Source organism: Cricetulus griseus, chromosome 2, assembly GCF_003668045.3.
Source record: "Cricetulus griseus strain 17A/GY chromosome 2, alternate assembly CriGri-PICRH-1.0, whole genome shotgun sequence".
NCBI lineage: Eukaryota > Metazoa > Chordata > Mammalia > Rodentia > Cricetidae > Cricetulus > Cricetulus griseus.
Window position 1 is genome coordinate 374,160,898 of NC_048595.1, and position 16,992 is coordinate 374,177,889.

The 16,992-nt window shown below is 46.1% G+C and overlaps 2 protein-coding genes across 13 annotated transcripts in view; one reads left to right on the top strand and one right to left on the bottom strand.

The window, feature by feature from the left end:
• Positions 1-2,136, bottom strand: part of Znf251 (zinc finger protein 251) — a 32,768-nt gene extending 30,632 nt beyond the window's left edge. The window contains exon 1 of the mRNA XM_035440729.1: positions 1,921-2,136. The gene's annotated coding sequence lies outside the window, so the exon portion shown is untranslated. The remainder of the gene's footprint in view (positions 1-1,920) is intronic.
• Positions 2,096-14,349, top strand: LOC103164495 (zinc finger protein 7-like). Of its 12 annotated transcripts, none has more exons than XM_035440728.1 (5): positions 2,096-2,809; positions 3,966-4,009; positions 8,542-8,658; positions 10,503-10,535; positions 13,828-14,349. In XM_035440728.1, exons 1-5 carry the CDS (start codon positions 2,685-2,687, stop codon positions 13,860-13,862), a joined length of 354 nt encoding a protein of 117 aa, XP_035296619.1. In that variant the 5' UTR covers positions 2,096-2,684; the 3' UTR covers positions 13,863-14,349. The 12 variants fall into 12 exon arrangements, with proteins under 12 accessions (XP_035296619.1, XP_035296612.1, XP_035296613.1 ...); XM_035440721.1 differs by lacking the exon at positions 13,828-14,349 and adding an exon at positions 4,375-4,501 and having other exon boundaries at positions 2,528-2,809; positions 8,545-8,658; positions 10,503-12,817; XM_035440722.1 differs by lacking the exon at positions 13,828-14,349 and adding an exon at positions 4,378-4,501 and having other exon boundaries at positions 2,528-2,809; positions 10,503-12,817.
• The last annotated feature ends 2,643 nt before the right edge of the window (positions 14,350-16,992 follow it).

The following is a 16,992-nucleotide window of genomic DNA, read 5'->3' on the forward strand; positions in this document are numbered from 1 at the left end:
GAGTCCACATGTGGAGAATCGTGTGATGAACAGGAATACCTCTCTGCATGCTCAGCTTGAACAAAGAAGTCTTTTTTCTGAAAACAAAAAGATACTTTGAAGGTATATTAATATGTGAGTTCACCCCTGAAGTTGCCTGACTCCGTGGCTATTACAATTCCTTTCTAAGAAATTCTATTTAATGTTCAGGAACAATAGGGGCCACATAACAGGCTATTGATCTAGAAGATAAAGAAAGACTATGGATGCTGGAGAAGTGACTGAGTGGCTAAGAGTCCTTGCTGTTCATTCAAATCACCAGAGTTCCATTCCTGGCACTCCAATCATGTCACTCACAACCATCTCTAAGTCCAGATCCAGGTCACTATTCTGGACTCCATAGCACACACTCTTTTTTTATTTTTTGGTTTTTCGAGACAGGGTTTCTCTGTGGCTTTGGAGACTGTCCTGGAACTAGCTCTTGGAACCCAGGCTGGTCTCGAACTCACAGAGATCCACATGCCTCTGCCTCCCGAGTGCTGAGACTAAAGGCATGTGCCACCACCGCCTGGCCATAGCATACACTCTTACAGATACACATTCACATAAAAATAGAAAGACATAATAAAATGTGAATGAAACAGAAGTCTTGTGACTTTGGACATAGTATAAAGATCAGGTTGTTCCAAAAGCCTTCAGGTAGGAGGTGACCATAGGGGCAGCTCAGGAGTGTGCACATGCAGTCCCCCCCATCTCCTTCTCTCTCTCTCTCTCTCTCTCTCTCTCTCTCTCTCTCTCTCTCTCTCCTTAATAACCTCCAATTTGTTAAAAGCTCCCTCAGAGCCAGGTGGTGGTGGCACATGCCTTTTAACATCAGCACTTGGTTGGGAGGCAGAGGCAGGCAGATCTCTGTGAGTTCCAGTCCAGCCTGGTCTACAAAACAAGTTCCAGGACAGCCAGGGCTACACTCAGTCTCGAAAAACAAAAACAAACAAAAAGCAAGAGCTTCCTCAGTGTTGTTTTCCCAGAGTCTTTTCCTTTCATTGTACACCCTCTCAACAGTACTGACACAATAGGCCTCTAGCCTCCTTGAAACACTCACTTCATTATTTCTCAGTCCTTCACTGAGTTTTGCCAAGCTCTGTGAGTTCAAGGCCAGCTTGGTCTATAGGAGCTAGATTGGGGGGGTGTGGTGTGGAGAGATGGCTCAGAGGTTAAGAGCACCAACTGCTCTTCCAAGGGTCCTGAGTTCAATTCCCAGCAACCACATGGTGGCTCACAACCATCCGTTATGAGATCTGGTGCCCTCTTCTGGTGTGCAGATATACATGGAAGCAGAATGTTATATACATAATAAATAAGTAAAATCTTAAAAAAAAAAAAAAAGAGCTAGATCCAGGACAGCCTCCAAAGAGAAACCCTGCCTCAGAAAAAAAGGAAGAAGAAGAAGAGGAGGAAGAGGGAGAAGAAGAAGAAGAAGAAGAAGAAGTCATCGTTGTTAAAGGCCTAGGCTCTCCTACAGTTGAAGAACAATGGAACAATGTTTGGGCAAGAAGAGTTGGTAGAAGGAATCAGATATACTCAGGAGACGGCATTCTTGAGAAGTTAAGAGGTGCTTTCTCCTCAAAACTATCTTTAGGGATCAGGAACCCAAGGGGAATCTGGATAAGGAAAGGAGACTGCAATCTGGGCAGGATCTTTCTCATTAGAAGCGGTCTGAGGAAGCCACTGGCATGGTGGTACACCCCTGTGATTCTAGCGGTTGGGGGCAGAGACATAGAAAAAAAAATAGACTAAGGAAGGGTATTACAAAGGCCATCAGATGTCTGGAGTCCATGACTCCAAAGAAGGCTTTGGAAGTTAACATCTCCAGTGGGCTGGTTCGGCTTTGTCTCACTATGTCACTGTGGTTGAATATGTATTATTGAAGTAAGACTTTACCTTACTTTTTCATATTTCGTCTTGGCATTTGTATGTATCTTCAGATCCTGTTTGTGACCTCTGCTCTGACAGTCTCTGAGTCTAAGATCCTTGGTCTGGGAGCTCCAGACACCCAGAGCGGCTTCTTTTTTGCCAGAAGCTGAGGAGGGTTTGGGGAGTGCAGTGTCAAACGCCCCTGATCTCCAGAATAAAGCTCTTGGCAAGAGACTTCCACTGAGGTTCCCCCTCCACAGCCTCTCAGGTCCTAGTTCATCTATCTGGCCCAACAGCTGTAGTGAATCCCGGTCCAGCCTCCTGCTTACCCCACCTGTGCCACCCCCTACAACCCCAGGCCAGCGTGCTCTGACTCAGGAGGGTAAAGGCTTCTGGGGCTTACCAGTTCGTTCTTCTTAAGGAAAAGCTAACTGGGCTACGCCCTGTCAGGGTAAGCTTGAAATACCAAACCCTAAGCTGGTGATTAGTGGCATTCCCCAGAGGTCAGCTTTTCCAGCTAGCACGGAGTTTCACCCAAGAAGAGGCTCAACATCCAAAGCAACCCTCTGCAAGCTCGGAAAGGTTCCACTGCTGGCCCCGCCTCCGCTCCAGGCTCCCGACCTAACCCCGCCTCCTGCTCGCACCCTGGCTTCCGAGATCTTCAACCTTTCCTCCCGGCTCCACACTCCTGGACCTGCCCCTAGACTCTAGCCCCCTCTTTACCAGCTAACTTCTGGCCCCGCCCCCGAGGTTACAGGAGTGGGGGCGGGGCTCGGGAACCATCGAGCGAGATGCTCTGGCCTGCGAGCGGATCTGAACCGGAGGAAGTCTGCCTGGTGGGACGAGGAGGGATGGGCGTGCGAAGCCGTTTCCGGTGGCTCGCTCTGTTGGCGGGTCCCAGACGCGCCCAGACTGGGTGAGTCGGCGTAATTGCATTCCTTGTCAGAGCAAGGGACACCCGCCTCTCCCCCAGAAGAGATGGAAGGCTCGGGGCTGTTGTGAGTGCCTGGCGGGGGACTTGGTCGAATATGCAAGTCAAATAGCGGAGCATCACAGCTCCTCCAGGAGCTGCCTCCCTAATTTTTCCCGAGTAATCATTTCCTGGGATCATCTTTCCCCTCATTTTCTGCGCCTTGAAAGCCTAGAGTCAGTGACAGGCTGAAAGTGTTGTCACGGTTGTGGACTCAGATGGCACCTCAGGGTTTGTCATCTATCTGGGACCGCGATTTCCCATTGGCTGTCCAGATGCTGGGGTCTGAGAGGGGAACCCTTTTCTGGTGTTGACTGCTGCTTTGGGCTAGCCAATGACCTGACACCTGGGCCAAAAGCTACCAAGGCGGGGTGGGGGTGGGCTGAGGAGGGGCCTGAGGGCTTTGTTAAGCTGAGGGGTACTTATCTAATGCTTAGGGCAGCTGTAACCTATACTGGATTTTAGGTACTTGAGAACAGGGATTCTGCCCCCTCCTCCCCCGAAGTCCTTCCTTCTGGCCCGTCTTCTACTGCCTTCAATTAACCCTGCTTCCCTTACTTTCTTTGTCTCACACACTGGCTCACTGTGCTCACTTTGTTTTGAGGTTCCCGAGTGCTTTCCCTACCACCATCACTTTGGCTGGGGCCCATGGAGGAATACTTTTTAGACTTTACCAGAGTTTCTCATTTAAACACGTTACTAGTTCCCTTTACGTCAGCACTATCGTGTCTGTGGTGTGTGTGTGTGTGTGTGTGTGTGTGTGTGTGTGTGTGTGTGTGTGTGTGTGTGTGGTTATTTGTCTCTTCTAAGTGTCTCATGAAGACAAACTTCATGTAAATTCACTGTTGCCTCTCCCATTGTGATGTGTGGCCCCTGGCAGCCATTCTTAATGTGTTTGTGAAGTGACTCAACTCCCCAACCCCACACAGACAAGGGTCTCAGAGGCTGATACTCAAATGTCAGGGCTGTTAGCCCAGTCTGGTGTCCCTGTATGTCTGGAGATGGTGGTAAAGAAGCAGGGGATACAAAGACCCTTGGATTACCCTGGGAATTGGGGATCTTCCTCCACCCTGACCTCTGATCTTTTCATAATTTCTCACAGGTGTCTGAATCAAAACAAGTGGATCCCACCCTCCAAATCTCATGGTAGGAAGCCTGGCTGCCTGTTTTTCCCCCCCGTATGTTCTGTGAAGCCTCCACTTCCTGTTTTGGGGGTCTGCCCCGCCTGGCCTGAGCATAGATCTAGCTTTGACCCTCACTGTGGCTCTTGCCAGGCTTAGACCCTGAGGCATCTGCCCAGACCAGAGCCTACCTGTCCCTGTTCAGTGGAGAGGAGTATCAGGTCACTACCGAGGTCTAAGTCCCTCCCTTTCACCTCAGATTTAAGAGCTAGAGGGATCCCTGTGACTCTAACCCAATCCCATGGGTCACCTACCTGAGATATGTTATGGTGCCAGATTGGAGCTGGCACACAAGGACATCTGGGGTGCTAGTGTGTATCCTGATTTCAGGAGGCGGTGACATTTGGCGACGTGGCTGTGCACTTCTCTCGGGAGGAGTGGCAATGTCTGGATTCTGGTCAGAGGGCCCTCTACAGGGAGGTGATGCTGGAGAACCACAGCAGTGTGGCTGGATTAGGTGAGGCTACACCTGGGGATCCCCTCCAGACATGAGTCAGCATCTGCCCCACACTGTCAGAGAGAGAGCAGATGTGGATGCTAACTGCTTGGGCCTGAGAGGATAAACTTTCAATCTGAGTGTGTCAGGCTAGCTCCAGGCTACATGTCACCCAACTTAGTCTTTGTGAGGTAGGTAGACTTCAGAGAACTAGTCAAACCTCTGTTTTTCCTAAGCTATTAAATTATCATATGAGAAATAGAACCCATACTTGAAATAGCTTTAACACACACGCATGTGCACACACACACAAAAAAGAAAGAAAAGGGGAAAAGATCTTTGTTAGCATGGGGATTCCAGGAAGAATTGTTCTGGAACCAGAGTGTCAGTGACACCTTGAGTCTCTTCTTTCCTTCTATTCTGCCATCAGACTTCTGCCACTCTTGCTACCTTCCCTGGAGGTTGCTCTAACAATACAACTTTGTAGTTTGTTTTAACTTCGTGGTAGAACGTATATCCTGCTTGATGCGTGTCTTACTTCTTACTGAGCCCTCTTCAGGGCTGATCCCATCATGTTGGTGCTTACATCATGGGAGAACCCTGGGTTCTTGGGAGGATGCCTGGGCTGGTGGAAGGGGAGGTGGGAATGGATGTAGTTTTTTTACTAGGTACTTTTCTGGGTATTGGACCAGGCCTATAACTGTTCATCCCATTCAGGCTGGCTAACTCCAGTTTTCTGATGTCTTAGTTAAGTAGTGGCCAACAAGGGCTGGAGTATGTACAGGTCAGTGGTTGAATATTCTTCTGACACACAAAGCTCTGGTGTCAATTCCTAATACCACAGAGAGCAAAAGAAAAAATAAAACAAGCTGGGTATGATGGTGCATCCCTTTAATCCCAGCACTTGGGAGGCAGAGACAGGCTGATCTCTGAGTTGGAGGTCAGACTTGTCTATAGAGCAAGTTCAGGATAGCCAGGGCTACACAGAAACCCTGTTTTGAAAACAACAGCAAAACAAAAACAAAAAGAAAGCAAAAAATAACTTAAGAGTCTGGTTTTTGTGTTTGTCTAATTTTTAAGAGTTTGGGCATCCTGTCATACCTTGCTTACTACTTTGTTAGGTTCTGAAATCATATATTTGTGCAGCTCTTTTGCCTTTAAAAAAACAAAAGCCAGTCAGTGCTGTTACTCACTGACTTGTACTTAGGTGTTTAGTCTATCTTGTGTTAGATTTCACCAAGATCATGATGACATGTTATGAAGTGCATTATTAAATGTACATATCAGAATTTTAACAAAGGATACTACTTGGTACTCTGCAAGAGCTGTCTCAGACTCATATATAGTTTATCACATGTCTCAGTGTAAGAAGGAAACATAGAATACATTGGCCAGGATTTCCTCTTGCTCGATCATCCATGTCTACTCCCTAGGGGGTTCTGGCCTGCCAGGAATGATGGTGTTCTCTTTCTTCTTTAGGGTTTTATCTTCTGTGAGGGTCAATGCCTAAGCTTTCTTGTGTCTCCTAGTGACAAAACAAACAGCCTTACCTACATTTTCTGTCTTTTCTCAGAAAAAAAAACAAAAACAAAAACAAAAACTGTACCTACTGTTACAATGTGCCTATGAGTGGAATTGCAGTGGTTCATTAGGCAAACTACCCAGTTTCAAAAGTAAACCTGTTATTCTCTTCTCACAGTTTTTCCTTCTGCAGTAACTTCATGTTTCAGCACCAAGTCGATGATTTTTTTGTTTTGTTTTGTTTTGTTTTTTTGAGATGGGCTCCTCACCCTGATGTCCAATCTGGCCTTGAACTCCTGGGCTTAAAGTAAATGATCCTCCTGCCTCTGCCTCCTGAGTAGGCGCTGAGATGATAAGTGTATATTATCACATTCATCATAGGATAGTTCTGAAAAATACAGGGTAAATTTTTGTTTGTTTGTCTGAGACAGGTTTTCTCTGTATAACAGATCTGGCTGTCCTGGAATTCACTCTAGAACAGGTTGGCCTCAAACTCACAGAGATCCGCCTGTCTGCCTCTGCCTCCCAAGTGCTAGAATTAAAGGTGTGTGCTACAACCCCCCCTCCCCCCCGGCCAGTACAGGGTAAATAAAGTATGTGTTTATGTGACAGAGCTAGTGATTAGCTGAGAGTCTAGCCATACCCACATGTATACAGTGGCAGCCTGTCCTTTCTACCACCTGGCTGCTAGGAGGCTGATGGTGGTGACACACAACTTTAATCCCAGCACCTTGGGAGGCAGAACCTGGTGGATCCCTGATATTGAGGCCAGCCTGGTCTATAAAGAGAGTTCCAGGACAGCCAGGGCTACACAGAGAAACCCTGTCTGAAAAACCAAAACAAAAAAGAAAAGAAAACACTATACCTAACAATACTTGCATGTTGCTGGGCATTAGTGGCGCACACGTTTAATCCCAGCACTTGGGAGGCAGAGGCAAACGAATCTCTGTGAGTTTGAGGCCAGCCTGGTCTCCAGACTTAGTGCCAGGATAGGCTCCAAAGCTACACAGAGAAACCCTGCCTCGAAAAACAAAACAAACAAACAAAAAAAAACTTGCTTCTATTGTGTATTATATTTTCTCCTTTTCTCATGTTAGCTTTGGTCAGATTTCTTTTCTTTTTATTTGTTAATTTGTTTTTATTTTATGTGCATTGGTGTTTTGACAGTATGTATGTCTATGTGAGGGTGTCAGATCTTGGAGTTACAGTTGTGAGCTGCCATGTGGGTGCTGGGACCTTTGGAAGAGCAGCCAGTGCTCTTAACTGAGCCATCTCTAGCCCCTCTTCTTTTTTTTTTTTTTTCTTTTTTTTTTTTTTTTTTTGGTTTTTTGAGACAGGGTTTCTCTGTGGCTTTGGAGGCTGTTCTAGAACTAGCTCTTATAGACCAGGCTGTTCTCGAACTCACAGAGATTCGCCTGCCTCTGCCTCCCGAGTCCTGGGATTAAAGGCGTGCGACACCACAGCCCAGCAACCCCTCTTCTTTAAAAAAAAAAAAAGTATGTTTATTTTCTGATCTGTGGGGCCCTACCTATACTTAAAGCTTGAACCTATTGCTGCATCATCTGTTTAACTTTTTGATATTGTGATATGATATCCTTTACAAGGTTCATGTTCAAGAACCTTACAATTAGATTACCAAAACAAAAAGACTTCACATCTTAAATAAGTTCATGATTTTGTGATAGGCCACATTCATAACTGTCTTTGCATGTGACTTGGGAGCTGTAGGGTAGACATGCCTGATGTATCTTGCAGACCTCTCTGCCTCTTTTACCATGTTGTGGGAAGCCTGAGGAAGCTCTCTCAACCTTTTTTTTTTTTTCATGAGTATGGGAGTTTTGCCTGTATGTATGTCTGTATACCTACTAGAACTGGAATCCAGACAGTTGAGAGCTGCCATGTAGGTGCTAGGAAATGTTCACTGGAAGTGTAGCAAGTGCTCTTAACTGTTAAGCCAGCTCTCTAGTCCCATTTAGTTGATTCTTGATTAGATCAACACCTTCCCTACTTTTATGAACTGGCCATAAAGGGACTCTGGGACCACTCCTTTGATTTGAAATCTGCTTCATTTATTTAATTACATACTAATTTTAAACTGTTGTTTCTTGACCACCCTGGCCCCTTGGAGTATCCTTCCCTTTTGAACTGAGGGAAGAAAAAGCTGCGATTTGCAGAATGTGATGCTGGCCTGGGCTTAAGCTTCCCCTCTCATTTTGTACCACAAGTAGATCCACCTTTTCTTTGGTGGCTGTGTTCCCTGAAGACTGTGGAAGGCTGGGTGCTCCTTCCTGTCTGGTGTAAGGAACTAGAGAGAAGGGGCTGCTCTATACCCAAGTCCTCATCCCTCATCACCCTCCTGAATAGGTTCTGGTCCTCATCCCTCATCACCCTCCTGAATAGGTTCTGGTCCTCATCCCTCATCACCCTCCTGAATAGGTTCTGCTTGTATCTAGCAGCTCCTGTTCTTCATGGCTGGAAACTAGGAACAGGGATGAGCCCTGGTCATATTTCCATCCTTTCCTTCTCTGCCTCACACACAGCAGGATTCCTGGTTTTTAAGCCTGAACTGATCTCTCGGCTGGAGCAAGGACAAGAGCCATGGGTCCTTGACCTACAGGGAGCAGAGGGGACAGAGGCACCATGGATTTACCAGACAGGTGAGGCCCAGGCCCTGTCACAGAGAAGGTCTGAATAAGAGAGAGCTGGGGTGAGTCCCTGTGACCAGGCTGGGCTACTGAAGAATACTTCAGAGAACCAAGCCTAGAAAGAACCACAGCTAGGTCTATGACCACTTCTGGGAAGGCTATACCACAAAAAATCAAGGGCACAAAACACTTGTCCATTCAACTGTGATGTGGCATGTAATTAATGTTCAAAGAGAAACCTGTGGGGTCAGGACAGGAAGGCAGCCTGTGTGGATCTGGAGACTCTACAAGTAAAGTAAATATCATGAAGGCTTCTTGGTCCTGGGTGCTCAGACCCTTGCATACACATACAAAGAAGAAATTGGTGTGAACTACTGGGTATGGTCACTCGGGCAATGACCTAGTTTTCTGATCTTATGTGTCACATGACAAAACACTCTGACTACAAGACAACTTAAAAAGGAAAGGATTTCTTTCTTTTTTTTTTTTTAAAGATTTTATTTATTTATTTATTATGTATATAACATTCTACTTCCGTGTATATCTGCACACCAGAAGAGGGCACCAGATCTCATAACGGATGGTTATGTGAGCTACTATGTGGTTGCTGGGAATTGAACTCAGGACCTCTGGAAGATCAGTCAGTGCTCTTAACCTCTGAGCCATCTCTCAGCCCCGAAAGGATTTATTTCAATTTACATTTCCAGGTCAAAAGCCGTCATTGTGGGAAGTCAGGACAGAAACTGAAGTACAAACAATGGAGGAACACTACTTACCGTCTTGTAGTCTGGTTGATGTTCAGCTAGCTTTCATATGCAGTCTGGACTAAACAGCCTAGTAATGACACTGCCCACAGTGAGCTAGGTCTTTCCATGATAAACCATCAATCAAGACAATCTCACAGATGGCCACCGGCCAATCTGATCTGGGCAGTTTTCAGGTGAAGTACCCTCTTCACAGATAATCCTAGATTGGGCTAAATTGACAGTAAAAACTGGCTTCACACCTATAGCAAGGCTTGTCAGGTGTGGATTTGCAGTTTGAGTTCTCCCCAGAGAAGCCTGCCTTAGAGAACAGCCATGGAGAGGCTGAGCACCCAGTTCTGCTCTGGGCTCTTCCTGCTAAGACACCACCTCTTTTTTAGCCACAGTCAACATTCCTGTCTATTTTTTGGTCAATTTCCCCTTTGTCCTTCCTCAATTTCGAGCTAGTATGTTTGGGGGCTCTGACCAGCTCTGATATTTTTTTTTTTTTTTGAGACAGAGTTTTTCTGTGTAGCCGTGGCTATCCTGGAACTCACTCTATAGACTAGGCTGGCCTTAAACTCAGAGATCCGCCTGCCTCTGCCTCCAGAGTCCACCTGGCACTCTGATGAATTCTTGACTATCATTCTGTCCTCAGGTTTGTTCTGTCCAGTCTGTTTTGCTTATTCTAAGATACTCCCTCCTCAGCCGGGTGTTGGTGGCACTCGGGAGGCAGAGGCAGGCGGATCTCTGTGAGTTCGAGACCAGCCTGGTCTACAAGAGCTAGTTCCAGGACAGCCTCCAAAAGCCACAGAGAAACCCTGTCTGGAAACCCCCCCCCAAAAAAAAAGATATTCCCTCCTCAGTGGCCTATAGGGTGAAACTGCTTGTGGACCCTTTTAGGACATGAAGGTCTCAGCACCCTGCCTTGTAGACATGAGCATATCATCACCGTCCAACGAACTGGACTGTAATAATTTCTCCTTATATCTCCTTGCCAACTTTCCACTTGGTGTGTGTTGTAGTGCTGACATTCCCACAAGCCCCTAGTTGTCTCTGCCCTTTCTCTGACCTCAGATGTAAGGAGCATTTTTTCCTTTGTGTTTATTTCAGATTCTGCTATTAGAACTGATCACAAGCAGACCTGTGAGTATACAAACATTCCCAAAAGTCAGCTTCCTGGCTTTGGAGACAATTTGGATTCTAAGGTCTGGTCAGAGAATTTTTCAAGTAGCCTGGGACTAAGAGTGAGTGGCTCACTTTTTCAGAAACATCACTTGACTAATGAGACTATGGCTCCCAAGGACACTGTCCAGGAATGTAAGGAGCTACAGGCCACTGTTCTGGGTTATCAGCCTTCTGAACAGACAGACAGTGTGAAAGGATCATCAGAAAACTGTGAAGTGTGTGGTAGAGTCTTTAGACCAGCTTTGACCCTGGATCCGTATCTGGGAGTGAATGTGCAGGAAAAACCATACAGATGTCAAGAGTGCCAAAAAAAATCCTCTGTCTGCTTAGAGGAGAAACACACAAGTCACTGCCCTGAGAAGAAACCTTATGAATGTGAGGAATGTGGGAAAGGCTTCAGGCTGTGTTCACAGCTCAGTCAGCATCAGAGAATCCACACTGGAGAGAAACCATTTAAGTGTGTTGATTGTGGGAAAGCTTTCCGTTTGAGCTCCAAACTGATACAGCATCAAAGAATTCATACTGGAGAGAAGCCTTACAGATGTGAGGAATGTGGGAAAACCTTTGGTCAGAGCTCAAGCCTTATCCATCATCAGAGAATCCACACAGGAGAAAGGCCCTATAGTTGTCAGGAGTGTGGGAAAGCCTTCAGCCAGCAATCACAGCTGGTCAGACATCAGAGGACTCACACTGGAGAGAGGCCCTACCCCTGCCATAAGTGTGGCAAGGCCTTCAGCCAGAGCTCAACTCTAGCCCAGCATCAGAGAATGCACACTGGGGAGAAATCTCAAATGCCAGGAGCTTCAGAAAGCCCAAGCCTCACTGCCCATGAGAAAAATAGCACTGCAGAGAAGCCATTTAAGTGTGAGGAGTGTGGGAAAGCTTTCAGGTGGATCTCTCGCCTGAGTCAGCACAGGCTGATTCATACTGGAGAGAGACCTTATAAGTGCAACAAGTGCACAAAAGCCTTTGGTTGTAGCTCACGGCTCATTCGCCATCAGAGAACTCACACTGGAGAAAAACCATTTAAATGTGATGAATGTGGGAAGGGCTTTGTCCAGGGCTCACATCTTATTCAACATCAGCGAATTCATACGGGAGAGAAGCCTTATGTGTGTGACGACTGTGGGAAAGCCTTCAGCCAGAGCTCCAGTCTCATTTACCATCAGAGGATTCATAAGGGAGAGAAGCCATATGCATGCATCCAATGTGGAAAAGCCTTTAGTATGAGCACACAGCTCACTATCCACCAGAGGGTTCACACTGGGGAAAGGCCCTATAAGTGTAGTGAGTGTGGAAAAGCCTTCAGTCAAAATTCAACTCTTTTCCAGCACCAGATAATTCATGCTGGAGTGAAGCCCTATCAGTGTAGTGAGTGTGGGAAGGCCTTCAGCCGGAGCTCATACCTTATTGAACACCAGAGAATCCACACTCGAGCCAAGTGGTACTGTGAATTTGGAAACACTGTTGAAAGTAGCTCCTTTTTGAACGCTAAGAAAGTGAACACTGTAAAAAAATTGCACCAGTGTGATGACTGTGATAAAATATTTAGGTGGCGTTCACACCTAATTATACACCAGAGGATTCACACAGGAGAGAAGCCTTACAAATGTAATGCTTGTGGCAAAGCTTTTAATCGGAGCTCAAGGCTCACTCAGCACCAAAAAATTCATGTGGGATAAGTCCTTTACCTAAAGGTCTTGGTTAATTCTCTATTGCTGTGATGACACCTTGGCCAGGGTAACTTTCAAAAGTACTTATTTAGGGCTTACAGGTCCTGAGAGCATTCATGGCCGTCATGGTGGGGAGCATGGCAGAGGCAAGCAGGTAGGCAGGGTGCTGGGGAGTAGCTGAGAGCTCACATCTTGAGACAGTTGCTAGGCAGAGAGGACTAACTGGACATGGAGTCTTTTGAAACCTCAAAGCTCACCCCCAGTGATACACCCCCTCCAAGACCACACCTTCTAATAATTTCCAAACAGTTCCTCCGAGGACAAGTATTCATACAGATGAGCCTATGAGAGCATTCTCATTCAAACCACCGCACTATATAAATATGTAACTGTGAATAAACCTGAAGCCTTATTTTATTTGGGTAATTTATGCTAACAGAAACTTGAGAATGCTGAGGGAGATTCAGATTTTTTCTTAAGAATATTCTACTGTTGAAACCATTTTGTTTTGTTTCTGTAATGTTTGGCATTTACCCACTAAATAAAGTGTGTGTCACACTCAAAGTATAGCCTGTGTTTTGAATTCAGAGTGGATCTCTGACCTACAGATTTGAAATTGGTATTAGGAAAGCCTTGGAATCCCTTCTAAGCAACAGCTTAAGTGAAGCCAGCAAATCTGTCCCTACCTGCAGGACGCCAACCTGGGGCAAGAGCCCTGAGATTTGGCTCCCAACACAAATCCAGGTCTGCTGGTGCATACTTGCTATCCCAGCACTCAAGCAGATGCAAAAAGTTTTCTATACCATGTATTTAAATAAGATAAAAAAGTCACCCAAAATGTTTTCCCTCTGGATCAGTTATTTAATGTGGCTTCATCAATAAGAAAATCTTGTAGCTCATTTAAAAGGCAGCCAAAAGCAAAGATGCTAGAATTTATTTCTGCTTCACCTTATCCCTTATTTTCCTTTGTGAGTTAATAACAGAGGGCTTAAGTGTGCTATTCAAGTGCTCTACCACTGAGTTACACCCCTTCACCATACATAAAATTTATCACCCACTATAGTCACTCAGGACCTAATCCCCCTCTTTTGAGAGGCAGATATGGTTCCTGAATGCAGCGGAGATGGCCAGCATTAGCTATACACCAATGCTAGGTTTAGAAATACCTTGGCCAGGAGCTGGAGCAATGGCTCAATGGCTCAATGGTTAAGAGCACTGGCTGTTTTCCCAGAGAACCTGGGTTTAATTCCCAGGACCCGCATGAAATCCCCCCTCCCCTCTCTCTGTTTCTGGTGGTTGACCACTAATTCTTCTCTCTTACTCTCTACCCTGCTCTCTTCTCTTCTTCCATTTCTCTCTCTCCTCTCGCTCTCCTGCCCTGCTGCCCATAATAAACCTGTATGTTTAATGTACCCTCCGCGGTTCATGTTCCATCTCCATCTCTCCACTTCTAATTTAAACAAAATAACAACATTTGGCACCCGACCTGGATTAGGCGCCCCAGCCTTAACGTCAACCACCGCCTGGCACACGGGGACCCTAATACTTGAACCAACGGCCCACCCTCCATCTCACAGGTTCGCTGGGACTCTGCATGCAACAGCAGCAATAATTCGGTAAGGGAACCCCCTCTCAGTTGGTGTAAATGTCTCCCCGAACTGTTGAGTGTCCGGCACCCTTCTGGTGTTCTTGGGGGCGGAGGAAACACCCCCCCCACACACACACACACATGACCTTTAAGGTTACAGTCTATCCCTCTTACTGACGATCGCTTATGGTACATTTCCCACAGGTGAGTTCCATTGGTAGATATTTTGGCTCCTTCAGCGGCTAGCCGCTTTCAAACCGCTGGGTCCCTTTTTCAATATTGAACTGCTGAGTAGTCCTTTTCAGGCCCTGCCCTGGCAATGCTCCCGGGCTGACAAGAGCATCCGGAGAGTGGATTTTGCTGTTTCTCATTTGCTGCAGCCATGGGAAATAAACCAATGAAACAGATAAGCCCATCCACTCCGCTGGGATGTCTTCTGGAAAATTTAAAACCCCTTCACTTAATGCTGTTTGTTAAGGCATCCAGACTCACCTCAGCACAAAAAAAAAAAAAAAAAAAAAAAAAAAAAAAAAAAAAAGACCAAATATCCTTTAGATAATGAGTCTCTGTAAGGAGCCTTTAACCATGCATGCAAAGGCCTTGCTGGAGGGAGATTAAGACAGAAGTTTACAATCAGATAGGCAAAGGCCTGGCTGAAGAAAGATGAAAAGAAAGGGAGTGTTGTGCCAGATTCGAGGAGCCCAGAGACTAACCCAAGGAGTCGACACTCTGATGCAAAAGCAAAAGGTTTCTTTTTATTTCAAGCTGGCCAGCTAGGATCTCACTGCATGGTGGGCAAATGAGATGCCACCCAGCCAAAAAGAGAAGCTTTTAAAGGGGCAGACCATAAGGTTGAAGGCCACAAATTATAGAGTTTCCATGGTTACTTAAGGTCATACAAAGTACAGAGTTAGTCAGTAACTACATATTTTAAGGAAGATACATTTGACTGAGCTAAGACAGGGCATGGGCTTGCACAGGGTCTGTCAGTTATCCCCCCCCCTCCGCTGGGGGATCTTTATGACCAGCAATTAGCAAAGGAATGTTGACAGGAGTGGTGGACAGTTACATCTCCTTCTCTGAGAGCCGGGGATCAGGTGCCAGTCATGCACTCCTGATTTAAGGAGTTAAGTTTTCCTTTATCATTAGACATTCCCTTTCAGGGCCTAAGTTTTTAAACTTTTATTAATTTCAATTTTTGGTCCCTCAGGAGCATAGGCCCACTACCCAGAGATAAAAGTGAAAATGTGTAGTGTGTGGCAAAGTGTGATTAGCAAGATTTAATAAGCTATTTAAGCAACCAGCTCAGAACTAGGAATTTTAGAGTGTACTACAACTCTACGTCCTGGAGCTCTCCTCCACTAACCTGAAACAATCATTCCATTAAACGGAGAGCTGCCCATTTGAAACCTGATACCAATTTGGGCCCTCAGGGAGACTCCACAGCCTGAATTCAGAGGAACACAAGTCCCCTTCTATGAGCCTATTGTCTGTGTTTCTTAGGATTGTTTGCTTATGCTTGTGTGTGTTACTTTGACATAAGTGTGAAGTAAAGCTTATATACTCAAAACCAACTTGCTGAGTCTGTCATTCCTCCCAGGTCAAACCTGGTAAGGGCTGGTAACAGTATCATTGGACACCAAATGGTTCTCTGGATCCCAATATTTTACAGAATCTCTAATTACTGTCAGCATACTGGAAGCTTCTACCTCTCTGTGGGAACCTCCTTTCACCTGGGAATGTCCTGTTTAGCTAAAACTCTTTTGCTCCTGTTCAAAATGTCCCTCACTTTCCTGTTCTGTCTCTGCTGCCCCTTTACTGTGTTTCTTCTCCACACAGATGCCTGCGGCTCACAGTGGCCTGGCCTGGGGCTAACACAAACAGGTCAGATTCACTCCATATATTATTCAATCTTTCCCTGGTCCCGGATTCCCTTCCCTCATCCTGGGAAACCTTGGGAACCCCTCCCTCATCTTTGGGAACCCTTCCCTCATCTTACAATCCTCCCCTCAAGTACTAGGACCTAAGAAAAAATTTTTCCTAAACTTAACCTTGTCCTGTGCTTTGCCAACATCTTGCCAGGTCTAAGAGGTGCCAGAGTTCCAAACAGCCGGGACTTCAATGGAGCAATCAGCTACCCCAGGGAGCCCAGGATGTGGCAGCACCTCAGCTTTCTCAGGTCCCCCAAAGAAGGTCAACTCCCCCCCCGAGGACAGCAGGAAGCAGTCTTAAGAACTCAACACCCTTATTCCCTAACCTGCCATGTCTAACATCCCACCTTTTTAATAATAAGTAAAGGTGGAATTGAAAGGTTCAGATATTAATGCTGACCTGCCCATACCTCCTTAAGAGACACACCCTGCCCCCTGACCATGAGTGAGGCTTGCACAGTGACACGCCAAGTCCGTCACTCATTATCCAGTTTGGAGCTGTATAACTTCATAGGGACTCTGCGCATGGCTCCCCCTTTTTAAGCCTGCGCCCACATCTCTCTTTCTCTCTCTCTCTGTTTCTGGTGGTCAACCACTAATTCTTCTCTCTTACTCTCTGCCCTGCTCTGTTCTTGTAGGAAGCCGGTTCCTACATTATCCATTACAATAATAGGTGCCTGAAGACACCAAGTTGTAAATTACTTCACAGGCGCTGGGTAATCTCCATTCCTTTGATCTCTGCCTATCCCGTGGCTCATTTTTGCCTGAGGAGCTGAAGCCATTCATAGGGTAACACGTCCCAGGCAGCTGGTCAGCCTATATAAGGGATGGTTTTCTTGGTTTAGTGTCTCCGCTCTGGGAAGCTTATGCTCTCCCCTCACAAGATGCATTAAAGCTTGTCTGCAGAAGGATCCGAGTGTCCCGTGTATGATTTCTTGCTGGCGAGAAATACAGAGCGCGCGGGACATATGGTGCCGAAACCCGGGAACATATGAACATCTCCAGCACCGCGGAGACCCCTCTAACGAGGCGGATTCAGAACCGCAGGGTGGTAAATTCGGAGAGGTATGATTTTTCTGGACTTTGGCTTGGGAATGTTGCTATTGTGGGAGGTTAATATAGAGGCTTCTATGCTTTTACTAGGAGCTATTTTGACTTTTCTCACTGTTGTAGCAATCTTAAAGAAGTCCAGAATTACATATCAGAAACCGAATGTGGTGAGA

Coding starts and splice junctions, on each gene's coding strand:
- LOC103164495 (XM_035440717.1), top strand. CDS start 2,685: ATGCTCTGGCCTGCGAGCGGATCTGAACCGGAGGAAGTCTGCCTGGTG. Junction 4,010..8,541: donor CCCACCCTCCAAATCTCATG/GTAGGAAGCCTG, acceptor CCTCACACACAG/CAGGATTCCTGGTTTTTAAG. Junction 8,659..10,502: donor ACCATGGATTTACCAGACAG/GTGAGGCCCAGG, acceptor TGTTTATTTCAG/ATTCTGCTATTAGAACTGAT.